The 16,455-nt window shown below is 49.3% G+C and overlaps 1 protein-coding gene across 1 annotated transcript in view; it reads right to left on the bottom strand.

The window, feature by feature from the left end:
* VOPP1 (VOPP1 WW domain binding protein) overlaps positions 1-16,455 on the bottom strand; it is a 65,613-nt gene that overhangs the window by 17,182 nt on the left and 31,976 nt on the right. The window contains exons 2-3 of the mRNA XM_082631593.1: positions 12,498-12,556; positions 111-188 (exon numbers count right to left, since the gene is read on the bottom strand). Coding sequence (XP_082487719.1) covers positions 111-188; positions 12,498-12,556 — 137 coding nt within the window. The remainder of the gene's footprint in view (positions 1-110; positions 189-12,497; positions 12,557-16,455) is intronic.

Raw genomic sequence — 16,455 nt, 5'->3', positions numbered from 1 at the left:
ACCACGGCCTCAGGGGGAGGTGATGTCACCTTGGCTGTGACAAACTGACCGGGCAGAGCCCTGGGGGAGGGCAGGGGGAGCATCTGAGACGAGGAAGAGTCGTGACCTACCAAAAATACCACAGCCTCTGTATGGAGAGGGCCCGCACACAGCACCTGGAGCCACAGCAGTCCTCGTAAGGGCGGCATCTGCGGAAGAGAGGGCACAGGCCGTCAGCATCCTGCAGGAGAAGGGCCAGACCAGTCAGGAGGTCCAGGCAGACTTCAGTGCAACGGACAGAACTGCCACCACTGCATTTTATGAAACTAGCAGAGCTGTGGTAGTCCAAACAGGTGGCCCAAACGGAAGGCGCGAGAGGGACAGTGTCACGCAAAGCACCTGTTTGCTACATATCCTGTGGGCGCAATCACAGTGGTTTCCTTCTGGGGAGGCCCTGTAACTAGATGACCAAACAACTGCATGAAACCAGAGGGGAGCATCAGAGCGCTGTAGACCCTGCTCAGTGCTGACCCCCGTCAGAAGATGGGAATCTGTACCAACAAGGCCAGCGAGGTTAAGGGCAGAGGTTATGAAGTCAGACAAGTCAGGAGGTTTAGTCCTGGTCTTGCCACTTACCAGCTGCAGGACTTCTAGCAAGTTATTCAACCTCTGAGAGCCTCAGTTTCCCCACAAGCAAAAGGGGTGGGTGGGCAGGACCTCCTTACAGCGCTGTTTTATGTCTGAAGGCCAGCATGCTCATGTAAAGTGCCAACAAGGGCCATGGCTGCTCACACCTGTCCTGCCCCCACGAGGATGACACTCACAGCACTCAGCACCCTTCCTCCCCCAGAAGATCCCTGAGAAAGGCCCTCACCCTCCAAGGACAGGTCCGGAGCAGGGTCCAGGCTCCAAGGGGTTATGGAGCTGTGAAAACTTCTGCACTTTGGTTTTCACAGAGACACTTTCACTAAAGCAATTTCAGTCCAAGTGGCAGTGGACTGGGTGTGTGCAAGGGTGGGCAAGGCTGTTTCTCAGTTATATTAAATGATCATAGAATTGTGATCTAGGTTCCTGCCAATTTTCTTCTTTTTTTAAAAAAAAAGTAGTTGGGAGAAATACACAATTTGATCCAAGACCTTGGACACTGAATTTGTAGGTAATTCCAGTACAAATTGACTTGTTTTATGTAGAAAAATACATAGAAAATAGCTCCCTATAAAATATTAGTTAAGGGCTTCCCTGGTGGCGCAGTGGTTGAGAGTCTGCCTGCCGATGCAGGGGACACAGGTTCGTGCCCCGGTCCGGGAAGATCCCACATGCCGTGGAGCGGCTGGGCCCGTGAGCCATGGCCACTGAGCCTGCGCGTCGGGAGCCTGTGCTCCGCCACAGGAGAGGCCACAACAGTGAGAGGCCCGCGTACCGCAAAAAAAAAAAAAAAAAAAAAGAGGAAGGAAGGAAGGAAGGAACAGAGGGAGGGAGAGAGAGAAAGAAGAAAAGGAAAGGAAAAGGAAAAGAGATGGAGGGCTTCCCTGGTGGCGCAGTGGTTAAGAATCTGCCTGCCAATTCAGGGGACACAGGTTCGAGCCCTGGTCCAGGAAGATCCCACATGCCGCACAGCAGCTAAGCCCACGCTCCACAACTACTGAACCTGCGCTCTAGAGCCCGTGAGCCACAACTACTGAGTACGCACGCCCAGAGCCCATGCTCCGCAACAAGAGAAGCCACCGCGATGAGAAGCTCACGGACCGCAACGAAGAGCAGCCCCCGCTCGCCACAACTAGAGAAAGCCCGCGCACAGCAACGAAGACCCAATGCAGCCAAAAATAAATAAAGAAAATAAATAAAAAATTTAAAAAACTTAAAAAAAGAAAGAGCTGGATGCAATACCCCTCTCCCTACAACCTGAGAATGTGACTGCTACAGCATGCCTTCCATATTTTCATTCAAATCAATTATAAAATAGTGATGATGGAGCCAATGGTCAATTCCATTAAAGACCTTCCTTCCATGGTGGTATTTTACTAATCATACTTTTATAGGTACAGCTATTACACCAGCCACAAATCTACCTAACTGGCCTGTTTGTTTAGACCAGACTTTCTATCTTATCAGCTGAAATACAGAGTTGCTATTAAATGCCTTCATGCAACTTGGGCACACTGTCAAGTCACAGATCTCCCCGTCTCATGGTCCCATTGAAAAAATGAGCCCAACCTCACAGGACATTAACAGGCAAACCCAAATTAGTTCCAAATGATCACAAAAGGCCTCTTTAATAATCTCTTTTAGATGATTCTCCTGAAGCCTTCACGTAGGTTCCCTGCCATTCTGCGTTGGGTGATGAGCCCACTTTTCATGTTTCGCACGTCCGCTGTTAAAATCTCACCCCAGTAGGCTGCTTGCTTCCTTAGCATACTGACATCCTGGGAATTCCTGCCTCTTCCCTCCTTAAACCAGGTCTCTGTGATCTCCATGACATTTCAGGTTTCCCACTAATTCCCTGAAGCACGCTTCCCGTTCAGATGGATATCAATGTGTCACAGCCATCTCTTTCGCAATATTGAGTCTATCATCCTAAAATATACTACTCACCACCAATTCTACCTTCCTATAACAAGCTTTTAAAATATTATTTAATGTTTCAATATTTATTTATTTTTAGCCTTATTATGGCCTAACACGGCAGACCATCTCTCCAGCCTTTCCTTTAGGGCCCAAACCTGCCATGGGAAAGTTCTCCATTTGAACGAAGTAGCAGAACCCTTCACCTGTGGGCACATAACAGGAAAGGAGGCAGCCCAGGAGGAACCTCTGCAGCTTCAGGTGGTCACTCTGTGATGAGCACTCTGGAAAGCAGTGGTTCTCAACCCTGGCTCACATCCCAATTACTGGGCAGCTTTAAGACACGCCTCTGCCTGTGGGTTGGTAATCGCTCCTCAGGTGAGTCTAGGACACAGCCGGGACGGAGAACCTCCCGCTTGTCGGTGTTTCCTCTCGGGGCACCCGGCGGGAACATAGCAGGGAAGGAGACGCTGTTTTGCCTTTCCTGATCGGTTTTTTTTTTTTTTTTTTGGCTGTACGCGGGCCTCTCACTGTTGTGGCCTCTCCCGTTACATAGCACAGGCTCTGGACGCGCAGGCTCAGCGGCCATGGCTCACAGGCCCAGCCACTCCGCAGCATGTGGGATCTTCCCGGACCGGGGCACAAACCCGTGTCCCCTGCATCGGCAGGTGGACTCTCAACCACTGCACCACCAGGGAAGCCCCTGATCGTTTTTTTTTAAAAACAGTTCTATTGAAGTATAATTGATATACAAAGAACGGTACATATTTAATAGGTACAATTTGTTGAGTTTGGACACATACAAACCCGTGACATCATCATCACACAAGAGGTAATAGACATATTCTCATAAGTTTCAATATTGAATATCTGTGAGAAAAAGTGATTTCAAAAGAACTTTCAGGCTTCCCTGGTGGTGCAGTGGTTACAAATCCGCCTGCCAGTGCAGGGGACATGGGTTCGAGCCCCAGTCCAGGAAGATCTCACATGCTGCAGAGCAACTAAGCCCATGCACCACAACTACCGAGCCTGTACTCTAGAGCCCGTGAGCCACAACTACTGAAGCCCACGCGCCTAGAGCCCGTGCTCCGCAATAAGAGAAGCCACTACAATGAGAAGCCCATGCACCGCAACAAAGAGTAGCCCCCGCTCGCCACAACTAGAGAAAGCCCGCGCGCAGCAACAAAGACCCAACGCAGCCAAAAATAAATAAATTAAATTAAAAAAAAAAAAAGAACTTTCATCTCTCCAGTCACAGGTTTTAGACCTTATACGTGTCTGGCTGTCAAGTCAAAAATTTCACAGATCTGAGGATGAACTGATGGTTCTTTCTGTCAATCTCAGCTGACAATTCATATGTCAGAATATTTTCCTTCCAGTCTGACTTGATTTCCCTGACAGGCGGGGATGTGCCCGTCTGTGGAAACAGATGGTTAGAGTTTGATGACCTTTTAACACTTCATGGCAAAGTCACACATCTCTGGGCTCTAAAGAGGGGACCACAGTGGCTCTGATGAGACCTGACCTTGAGCCTTTGGGGGTTGGAAGGACAGGTGCCCTGGGAGTCATTCCTCCAGAGACACATCTTTTACCAGAAAACATCTCAAACTGGAATAAACCAAAATTGTTTGTACTTAGGGTGGCTTATGGGGTTTACATAGGGAAATTCCACTCTACTTCTTCCACGGAGAAAGTATTATAAGTGCTTACTATAAGCCCTAAAATTAACAGACCAAATGGGTTAGAAAGTGCTCATTTCCTTGCCATTTTAACCCTTGAACAGCTGCTGCCTCCAAGCCCAGCTGCCCCCGGAGCTGAGTGAGCGGACGAGGAAAGATGGCCTAGACGCTTTCCCATGACTGCTGACCTTTGCTGGCTCCAGATTTTGAAACTCTGCCCTTGTGTTTCTGGGGTAGAGGTTTCTCCTCTTCCTCCTTTCAGTAAATTGCTGATCATTTAATATCAGTTCTATTCAACTCTAACCTGGAAAACAAGAAACTTATCCTTCTATAGCTTGGGTTGATTAACCCTCAGGTTAAAAAATAAACGCTGGTCAGTGAGGTAATACTGAAAATGAAAAACAGAAGTCCTCCTATGATTTTATAGAATTGAAACCCGATACTAGGTTTCATTTCACTGAAATAACACAAGTAAGGCAAATATAAATGGCATGATGAGTGTGGCCATGAGCTCTGGAAAGCAGACAGCTTCCAGTCCCCATTAGCTCAAAAATCTAGAAACCTCGGGGGCTTCCCTGGTGGCGCCTGCCGATGCAGGGGACACGGGTTCATGCCCCGGTCCGGGAAGATCCCACATGCCGCGGAACAGCTGGGTCCGTGAGCCATGGCCGCTGAGCCTGCGCGTCCGGAGCCTGTGCTCCACAATGGGAGAGGCCACAGCAGTGAGAGGCCCGCGTACCGCAAAAAAAAAAAAAAAAAATCTAGAAACCTGGATTCAGGTTGACACCTGGCTGACTTTCTCAGTTTGACTTTTACTTGAGTTGGTTGAACTTTCCTTTCCTGCTCAGAACTCTCAAATCTACATTCTGTCCGTGGACCCTCCTGAGCTGCAGAAGCAAAGCCCCACTGCCTGGATGCTCTGCAAGAACTTCAACTCACCGCCCCCCTCTCCCTTCTGCGAAACCCCTGGCTGAACCTGTTCTCTGCACCCTCTCTCACTGTCTGCCAAGCAGAGACCACTCTTCAGCCCCACACTGATGCTTCTGAGATACACTCGGGCCCACCGACTGGTCTCTCAGCCCATCTTCACTGAAGGAGACCCTCCACACTGTGCCCTTACTACACAGCAACCTCCTTAGCTCCAGCCTCCACCTCCCAGCCCAGCGCTGTGCCAGCAGCCTTCTGAGAGGCCAAGCTGGTGCTGTTGCCTTGCTTTGTGCAGAAGGAAGTCTCAGCTCCTCAGAAGGACATTCAAGGCCCCTCCCCCTCCTTATTCATCTCAGCCCCTGCCGTCGGCAGGGCAGCCTACACTCCAGCCTTGTGGTGCCCCAAATACACTCTCACTAGAGCCTCTGAAACTGCTCCTCAGCCGTCAGAGATCAGCTCTGTGAGGTCTTTCTCAGCACCATCCCCTCGTCCTCCCTGCCAGGCCAGGATCCTCCCTTTGCTGGGTCTCCAGCTGTGACCACGTACAATTTGTTCACTGTTAAAGGCATCTATAGATCCGCCACCAGACCATGAGCTTAAGAGCAATCCTGTCTCATTCCTCTATGTATATAGCCCAGGTGCCTACCATGGTTCCCGGCACATCATATGTCTTTGCCTTGAGCGGAAGTGATGTCGCAGCAGAAAGAGACTCCCTAGGATGAGACAACACATAACTAACAAGAACCCAGAGTGCAAAGCGTCCTCTGATTACGGTGTTACACCCAGTGGTGCTGAGGATGGTCGAAAGCAGCTGCTCTCACACCCTGATGGCCGGTTATATCATGACAACGTTTGGGAAACTAACAGCAATTTATTAAAATATGAAACAAGCATAACCTTTGCTTCATCAATTCTATTTCTGCAAATCCATCTCACAACAAAATAAGCTCTAGTATGTGTAGGAAGATGTTTAGTGAGTACGGGGGCGTATCAGAATCCTTTCTCCAAACTCTGGGGACCAGATATGTGGAGACTGAGAACTGTCTGGATTCATGAATTATAAGATATGTAACCACGTGCTACGGAACATTACCAGCAGAAATCTGCACTGAAAAACACAAAACATCTGTTAAAGTTCTCAGACAAGGAGGCCGTTAGCCTGAGGGGGCTCTGACAGTTGTGTTGTCTTTGGAAGCAAACTGAAACCTAAGGCAGAGTGGATTCCTGTGAATGCCTCAAGTTGGGAAGGAAACCAATGACCAACAGCCAACAGGACTTTCCCAGACTAGGCAATCTCTTAAACTGTAGCCAATCAAATCACTTCCTTGTTTGATTCTCTATAAACACCTCGCCCCTGGCTTCTGGCGGTGGAATGCTCATCACTGCCCAATTTGAATTGATGTTTCCTCAAATAAACTCTTGAAAACTTTAATATACCTCCGTTTATATTTTAGCACATCATACTAAATGGAATTCTAAAAAGAATTTTAAAAGCCTTGTGTTGTCCAAATCCATTCCTGCTACCAATTATTAAAAAATTTGTTTATGAGCACTGTCTCAAATTTTGGAATAACAGATAAGGAACTGCAGACCTTCAGTAGTAAAAACAAAACAGAAGTGGCACAACCTGACTGTACAACGATTATAATGGAATGTGTAAATGAACTATGGTACCTCCCCAGGGAACACTCTGTCATTAAGAAAAACAATGAGGTTGCTTTGTATACTGATTTAGAAGAAGATTTATAATCTATAGTTAAGGAAACAAAATCCAGTTACAGAATAGAGAGAAACATGACATTTTAGAGGCTGTCGTAGTCTGTTCCGGCTGCTATAACAAAATACCACCGACTGGGTGGCTTACAAACAACATAACTTTACTTCTCACAGTTCTGGGGGCTGGGAGGTCCGAGATCAAGCTCATGGTTGTGTTTTGGTGAGGGCCCCCTTCTGGTTCCCAGCCTGTGTCCCCACACGGTGGACGGGGCCAGGGAGCCCTCTGGAGGCTCTTTTACAAGAGCAGGAATCCCACTTACACAGGTTCCACCCTCAGGACCTCAGCTCTTCCCAAAGGCCTTACTTCCTAGTACTAACACCTTTGGGGGTTAGGACTCCACATGTGAATTCTGGGGGGACACAAATATTCAGACCACAACAGGAGTCTAGCGATCTGAAAGGGGGATTATGGTGAAACCTTTCTCCCTGTTCTAAGGACATGAAAATGCCCCCAACTTACACCAGCCGTCTTCAATGAGAAGCCCAGCAACAAGGAGTGAGGGAGAAGAAAACTTCTTCTTTAGAGTATCTGTCCCCAGACCAGACACCGCCCCCTCCCCAGGCTGCTTCCAAAGGCTGTGCTCAGCTGCTTCACCAGCTGAAGCCCCCCTGCCCTGCCCCACCCTGCACACACCTCAGGCTCCCCAAGTTGCTGGGGAGCTGGGCACAGAGGGCGCAGGGCACCGGGCCCAGGTCACAACACAGCCTGCTACTGCTCGGGGGGACCTTGTGTCTTTGGTGTCCCCTTGGCACCAACCTCCTAGCTGGGTGAGGGCTCTGCAAAGCCTGAATCTGGGATCTTGATCTGACACCTGCAAACACTTCACCCATTCACACCATTAATTATTCACAGCAGAGAAATGAACCCAAAGGACAAGATAAGCCAGGGTAATGTGAGTACTTTGAAAGAAGCTTCAACACTCCAATGGGAAACTTGGGCATAGGGCCTGAAAATGGCCTGGTCGAAATCGATAGCCAGAGAAGAGCAGTGCTGGAAGGAACGGCCCTTCCTAGAGCTGCAGGAGATGGGCCTGAGGCCTGCTTCCGTGTCTCTACTCCCAAGGTTGGTACACGCTCACTCCCTCCCCCGTGGCAGTGGTGTGCACGTAACAGGTACTCAACAAAGTCCACACATCAGGGTCATCAGTGCATGACCCTGACGTGTGTCCTCACTCACTGTCTTATGCGTCCTATCTTTCTTTTGTGTATCTGACCAAAGTGCTTTCCATCCATCGGTTCCCTTTTGCTCTCTCCTTTGAGCTGGGCAGTTGGGGATTCCCTCAAGTCTCAGTGGAGATGATTAAGACAAGTGTCCCCACATTCTCTCCTTCAGTGGTATTTAGAGCTGAACCAAAAAGTAGAATAAGTGTGCAAACACAACACCCAGGACCCAAATGCCCTGCAGCTCTGTTCCATCCACGGGGCGGCCAGAGGTGTGACCCAGTCACAGAATAAGACCCCTGAAGACACTGTGGGCCCAGGTGGATGCTTAGCAACTCCTGCTGTCAATTACTTCATTTGTAAAACTAGGTAGGGAGGGTCTTAAGGTTTCCTTAGTATTCCAAGAGAATATAGGTAAATCAAGGACCCCCTTTGGGTCCTTTCCCACTGGCCAGCTCTACAGAGCGCCACTGGTTCATCTTGTTTTTAAATCACTGGTGTCTAGTTAAGAAGACCCAACCCATTTCTAACCTACCCTCAATTTTCTGGAAGGAATTACCAGATCCAATTCTATTCATAAAGAACAGGAAACATGTACATCTAAATCACCAGCTTTCTCTGGCTTGTTTAAAATCAAATGAAAACAGTCACGGTTTAAGTAAGCATCCATGTACCTGACTGCCACGAAGGCCCAGTTCAGCACCTAATAAGACGTCTCAGGAACCTCAAAGAGTCTGGAGCAGTGAGTGGTCACAGGCTCCCAGATCCATTCCACCATCTGACTGTGTGATTAACATCTCCTCCCCACTGCTGTGTCAATACTAAGACCTGCAGAAGAAAGATGACTCACGGCTTAGAAAGGAAATGTTAGGTGATTGCTTTGTACTTGGCAAGCAGGTTGGACCCTTCATGCGCTAAAATCCATTTTATATCTGTACCCTTGTCTCTGCTACAACACATAAGCCTGCTTGGTCGTTCATTGTTTGTTCCCTATGCTCTAAATTATTCTGCACAGCCAGCCAGAGGGTGTCATAGAATTAAGCAGTATAAGACCTTGGAGATTATATAGCCCAGGAAGTTGTGGCCCAGAAAGGTTAGGAGATTTGATCAAGATCACAGAGTCACCTAATGGCAGAGCAGGGCTAGAGGTCTCTTGACGTTAGGTCCCTAAAACAATTTCCATCACTGAAGAATGACAGTGAGTCACCCTTTCCTTCCCCAACCCTGCTCGAGGCCACCACGTGTGAGTTAATAAATGAGTACCGAGTGCTTTCCATGTGCCTGGCCGTGTGTCAGCACAGAAGATAGAACTCGTGCCCTCAACGATCCCCCAGTCCAGGGAGGAAACAATGGATGTTTTATTTCAGCAACAGTAAGTCTGAGGATGGAGCGTGGTACCAAAGGACGAGAAGGACACAGGTCCCTCAGCTGAAACGGAGGGAAAAGAAGGGAGGGGAGGAGAGAGGGGCCACCCTCAAAAGCTCTCGGAAGAGTATACATGTAGCGTGCTCAGAAAAGTCCACTGCATGCCGTAAGCACTCAATGAATGTCAGCTGTTACTATTCTTAGTCTTTGTATTATGATTAATTCCCGGACAATTTCCTCGCCGCTATGGAGGGCTCCGCCTCAGCTACAGTCTGGGAAAACTCAGGCACGCACTCTGCTCTGTCTTGGTCTGAGGGAGACACAGAAGCATGGATGGCTCCAGCTGAGTGCCGGCGGGTGCGCCAGGGCACTGAGGTCCTTCCACCACCGTGAACTTCGGAGAAGGCCCTGAGGTCCCTGGGCCCCATACTTGGAGACTTACACGAGTCCAAGCAGCCGACACAGACTCAGCACCCTCCGCCTTCCACCTGGTTCTGCCAACCACCTCTGCCCTTGGACACTCACGTCCTTCCGCGGACGGCGGCTGTGGGCAAGCGAGCCTCGGGGCTACAGATGTCAGCAGAAAGCGTGACATTTCTCGTCGACAGAGAGACACTGCTCCTGACCTGAGAGGCCCCCTCTGCCCACAGGGGGGTCGACTGTGGCCGTGGTGGTCCACCAGGGCCCCTCTGGACACTGGAGACAAGCGGAAGGGCCCTCCCAGAGTCCCCAGGAGCGTACTCCACAGTGAGACAGGTTCGCCCAGCCCTCGTGCCCCTCTCTGGGGCAGCAGTGCCCATAGCTAAAGTCAGGGGCCCCATCTGGTCACCTCTGGACACAGACCCACTGACCCTCTCCAAGCCACCAGGAAACTGTGAATATCAGTGATGATTACAGACACTAGGGACGCGCAGGGCAGTATCTACCCTCTCAGAAATTGAACGTGGTAGTAACCATGACCACAGCCACGTGACCCCAAGAACCAAGGCCTTGAGGCCAAGGGGTCTGCTGGCGAGAGCAGCTGAAGCAGAGCCAGCCCCGTGCCCCATGCCTGCCCTCCTGCACACGCAGGAGCGGGGCCTGGGGTGCACCTCCCAGCAGGACAGGCGCTCCCGCCAGCCACCAGGGCATCGAAGTGCCCCAGGATGTGACACTGCACTGGGACTCTTCCCTGACAACTGCCACCTTGGTCTGCAGTGCCCTCTGGACTCTGAACACACAGGAAGGAAGCCAGGCCCTGTGCAGCCCTGTGTGGCCAGTGGCAAGGGCTCCTCAGCAGGCCCGTCCCCATCTGCTCACCTCGTCCACCCCTGCAGCAGACAGAGGGGCTGAATGAGCAAGTCCTCGGCCCAAGAACAACTCAAGTCGAGAATGAAAGCAAAGGGACGCGAGTGGTGAGGCCACGTGACCTCCCTGCTATTTTTAAATCACACTATTGCTAAGAGGACGTATCTAGTAAGCTCAGAACCAAAGCACAAAAAAGGTACATTTTAGGAATTCCCTGGTGGTGCAGTGGTTAAGAATCTGCCTGCCAATGAAGGGGACACGGGTTCGAGCCCTGGTCCAGGAAGATCCCACAGGCTGCGGAACAACTAAGCCTGTGTGCCACAACTACTGAGCCTGTGCTCTAGAGCCCACGAGCCACAACTACTGAGCCCGCAAGGCACAACTACTGAAGCCTGCACTCTAGAACCCATGAGCCACAACTACTGAGCCCATGAGCCACAACTACTGAAGCCTGCACTCTACAGCCCGTGAGCCACAACTACTGAGCCTGCGAGCCACAACTACTGCCCATTTCCCTGTGCTTCGTCCCCATTCACAGCCCAGCAACCTTCCCCAACTACACTGGTCTCTCTGAGATTAAAAACTCCCCAATAATGCCAGGTAAGAAAAACATACACCTTGGCCAATTAAGAACTAATCCTCTTTGCTACCATGTGTAGTATTTCCTGTCCAATCTCCCTATATACTAGAAAAGAGAGTGTTTCTGCTATAACACAATTATATGTATTACTGAAATTTCTCACGTTTCACAAAATTCAACACAAGAGTTTTTGGGAAAAATTAATTTGGCTCATTCCACTCAAAACTTACGGAACTTCAAAACACTATCAAAAATAATAATTAGGGCTTCCCTGGTGGCGCAGTGGTTGGGAGTCCGCCTGCCGATGCAGGGGATGCGGGTTCATGCCCCGGTCCGGGAAGATCCCACATGCCGCGGAGTGGCTGGGCCCGTGAGCCATGGCCACTGAGCCTGCGCGTCCGGAGCCTGTGCTCCGCAACGGGAGAGGCCACAGCAGTGAGAGGCCTGCGTACTGCCAAAATAAAATAAATAAATAAATAAAAATAATAATTAATAATCTAGAGAGTTAATCTGGCCACCTAGGCAGGTGGCTCAGCAGAGCTAGTGGCTGACACAGCAGATATTAAAAATACAGAAAAACAATAGGGAGAAAATATGGCAATGCTTTAATAAGAGTAATATTGGCAGGTGCTGAGGGCACAGGAAGAGGCATAACCTGCCCTGAGCCAAGAGCCATACAAGGCTGACTGCACCTGCCTGGCGGGGGGCCAGGCTGGGTGACCCTGGTGATCACCGTCATCTCTCTCTCTCTCTCTCTCTCTCTCTCTCTCTCTCTCTCAGTCACAGTAGCTAAGTACTTTGTCCTGTCCTGCTCAAGTTCAAAATTCTTTCCCACTACCTTTGCTCCCTTTGCCTAGGAAGATATGTATAAACCAGCATAACTCTGGCCTTGTTCAGACATTTTGCCCTTTGTGACCAACCATGTACAAGCTAACATGCCTCAGAGAACAAAGCACCCAGAATTCCATGCTGTCCTCAGAGCAGCTGGTCGGGGCAGGGAGAGCATCCTTAGGGAGGTCGCCTGCTCATTGTGGGGTGGAGGCAGGTGAAACCAGGGGTGGAGGCCTCGTGAGGCTGGACATGCCCCATCCCATAACCAGTCCTGTGACCTATGAAAGAAATAATTCCCAGAGAAAGATGTGACCACAGAATCAAACCAACAGATAAGTGCAAATACTTACATATAATAGGTTGGATAGAGTCCTTCAAAATACCAGCAATGCTTTTTGGCCTCTGTGCACTGGAAATAGAAGGAAGAAAAGCTTTGTCAGTGAAAAGTAGTTTGCATATTGTTGAGAAGATCCCATGAAAAGGAACAAGGAAGGATGAGTGAATGCATCTTAAAGTGTGAGAAGCAGGGGTTGGGGGGACAATGAACTAGAGGGAGATCCACCCCGAACATGACTTGTTATTTCTTCAAAATTTTTAAAAGAGAAGAAAACATAGGAAAACATCTATTTCCCTATAATTTTTCTAGCTTTTCATAGCTCTAAATACAAGGGGTGGGGGGACTTCCCTGGTGGTCCAGTGGCTGAGATTCTGTGCTCCCAATGCACGGGGCCCGGGTTCGATCCCTGGTCAGGGAACTAGATCCCACATGCCGCAAGTAAGAGTTCGCAAGCCACAACTAAAGACCCAGCAGGCTGCAACGAAGATCCCGTGTGCCACAGCTAAGACCCAGCACAGCCAAATAAATAAATAAATAAATAAATAATTGGGGATGAATAATTCATTAAAAATGCAGATTAAAAACAATCCATTCTTAAAAATTCACATGGTATGATACTTCAAATATCTAAAGAATGATAGAAGTAAATTATTACAAAGATTTCCCCCAATTTTTGGTTTTGAAAGACATTTCCCAGAGTCTTAACATTTCTAGACCTTTATATTTCAGAATACAGCTGACCCTCGAACAACGCAGAGGTTCGGGGCACCCACTGTCCACACAGTTGAAAATTCGCGTAGAACATTGGTCAGCCCTCCGTCCCCACAGATCGTGTAATGCTGTCGTATTTACCATGGAAAACAATTCAGTTATAAGTGGGTCAATGCAGTTCAAGCCTACATTGTTCAAGGGTCCACTGTCTTCCAAAAGCCATATTCAAGTCGTTGACTCCCCAGTGGGCACCTATGTCTGCCTGACTCCGTGAGGCAGAACTGACCTGACGCATCCGCGGGGGCCCTGCCCTTGCTCATTCCCAGGGAGGAGAAAGACGGAAGAGGGGGACAAGGAGGGACTTCCCTGTGCTTTCCAAGGAAGTTGATGCTGAACTTTCTGGAGGGGAGGGCAGGGCAGAGCAGGTGCGATGCCACCCTGGAGGCTTCAGTATCTCAAACACCTGACAAGTAAGAGGAAGCCAGTGGAACCAACTGCAAGTGAGCGCTCCAAGCAGAAACGCTCTGACCTAGCTGAGCAAGGCTCTTCTAAAATTACTCCACTCTAAAAATACACAACTTCCTGGGCTTCCCTGGTGGTGCAGTGGTTGAGAGTCCGCCTGCCGATGCAGGGGACACGGGTTCGTGCCCCGGTCCGGGAAGATCCCACATGACGCGGAGCGGCTGGGCCTGTGAGCCATGGCCGCTGAGCCTGCGTGTCCTGAGCCTGTGCTCCGCAACAGGAGAGGCCGCAACAGTGAGAGGCCCGCATACCGCAAAATAAATGAATGAATGAATGAATAAATAAATAAATAAATAAATAAAGTACACAACTTCCTACCTCCATGATCCATGTTCATCGGTCCCTACCAGCAGGAAAAGGCACAGTGAAAACAAAGCTTTCTTTGGGCAAGGCAGGGACGAACTGTCTTGTCCAGCTCCTACCCCCGCGGGAGTATGGTGATGCCCTCCTGCTGCAGTCTGCCTGACAGCTGTAGAAGTTCAGAAACAGACCTCAAATCTACTGCAGAATGCCAAGGGAGAGGTGAGTTCAAATGTTATGTGTTGGCCTTCCCTGGTGGCGCAGTGGTTAAGAATCCGCCTGCCAATGCAGGGGACACGGGTTCGAGCCCTGGTCCGGGAAGATCCCGCATGCCGAGGAGCAACTAAGCCCATGTGCCACAACTACTGAGCCTGTGCTCTAGAGCCCGCAAGCCACAACTACTGAAGCTTGCACGCGTAGAGCCCGTGCTCTGCAACAAGAGAAGCCACGACAATGAGAAGCCTGTGCACCACAACAAAGAGTAGACCCCGCTCTCTGCAACTAGAGAAAGCCCACATGCAGCAACGAAGACCCAACACAGCCAAATAAATAAATAAATTTTAAAAAATGTTATGTGTTATGCTGGCTAAATTAGATGAGCTATGAAAAGAGCATGAAACGTGGGATTTTAAAAAATATATATGCTTTAAGACACTCAGAAGCACATTCAGGCAGCCTGAAGTGACCCAGTTTTATTAATGGAAAATGAGTTTAATTTAGACTAGGTTAGCTCTTGTCCAGTTCAAGAAATGAAGTTCAGACAGCTGAAGAAATCAATTTATTTTGGCAAGGAAGAGCAATTTCAGGTCTCTGCCCTAAATTACAACTCATTTCACTAGAGTCTTCTACGATAAACTGAGAAACTGGGTCTTATTTCCAGGTGGCATTTCCAACGTCTCTGCTTTATTCTCCATCACCACTAGAGACAGACACACTTTCTTGGAATTTGACACTCAAGTTCCACACACAGTCAAGAAACGGTGTCCCTGATGCCAGTCCCGAAGCTCAGGACACTAGAGCCCAAGTCCAAAACCCCTCCCTTGGACTTCCCTGGTGGCGCAGTGGTTAAGAATCCGCCTGCCAATGCAGGGGACACGGGTTCCGAGCCCTGGTCCGGGAAGATCCCACATGCTGCAGAGCAACGAAGCCCGTGCGCCACAACTACTGAGCCTGTGCTCTAGAGCCCAAGTGCCACAACTACTGAGCCCACGTGCCTAGTGCCCGTGCTCTGCAACAAGAGAAGCCACCGCAATGAGAAGCCCGCGCACCGCAAGGAAGACCCAACGCAGCCAAAATTAAATAAATTAAAAAAAAAAAAAAACCTCCCTTCCTGCTGCCCTGGCCACCCCAAAAGGCATCTCAATGGAGACTCAGGGAAACGGGCCCATATTTTTTTTTAAATCCACTCTCCCCGGCCCAAAGAGATTCCCTAAGTGCCATCACGGAGCTCCTACACAGGCCACCACTTTGCCAGGAGTGACCCCATGGAGGAAGCGGGGATTAACGCTCACACAAAACTTACAAGAACACCCTCTCCTCCTGGGCCCTCAGATGCCAAGGTCACTAGTTCCACCCACGCTCGCTCAGACCTCCCACAATCTTTTCCAGCATTTGCTGGGGTATCCAGGAACTCCACTGGTGCTTGTTGGTTACTCTTGCTCAGTTCTTTGCTGATAACCTTTCACCATTTTTCACTAAGCCACTCAAATAAGACCAATTTTTAAAGTATTAACCCCGTTTGTTCCTTTATTGAAGATTCTCTTAAGAAAATGTTGCGGCCATATTTCCTGAGACAGAAGAGAAAAATCTCTTTTAAACTGAGCTGCCTAGAAGTTAAGTTCTTGAAATTTGCTAATATCCAGGCAACGTCTTCACCACTTTTGGACGCTGGACTTTGACAACAGCTTTCCTGGAAGGAATGTCGATACTGTAGCAACACGTATATATGGTACCTCACAAAAGTTAACACATTATCATATCATTTTAGAGCTGGATAATAGGAAGAACACAAGTCACACTTCATTAATCAACTGAAAAACACTGAATGAGGACTGGGGAGCTCTGATCCTTTCCATTGCTGAGCCTCTCCCCCAGTAAACGCTGGGTAATTGCACACAGTTGTCAAAGTCGGTTTGCACAGCATCTGAGAGGTCTCGTGTTAAAAACGGAGATTAGGTTCCACAGGTAGGAAGTGCAGAGGGAGATTCCTGCTGGAAACCACCCAATATGAAGAGCCAGTTCCTGCCAAGTCAAAGTCCACCAGCAGAGCCACAGTTAGCCTACCGATTCCAATTTCCAAATCAGCATAAACACCAGGATTCAGGGCGGAGCCAAACAGCTGGAACTTTGCAGATGTGGTCAAAATGGGAGTTTGTAAAGGATGAGTGGGGGGGGTGCTTTCCAGAATACTGCCCAACAATGCTGGGCTGTCAGAGGCA

This window comes from Mesoplodon mirus, assembly GCF_964341445.2.
Source record: "Mesoplodon mirus genome assembly, chromosome: 9".
Classification (NCBI taxonomy): domain Eukaryota; kingdom Metazoa; phylum Chordata; class Mammalia; order Artiodactyla; family Ziphiidae; genus Mesoplodon; species Mesoplodon mirus.
This window is presented reverse-complemented; position numbering and strand designations above follow the sequence as displayed.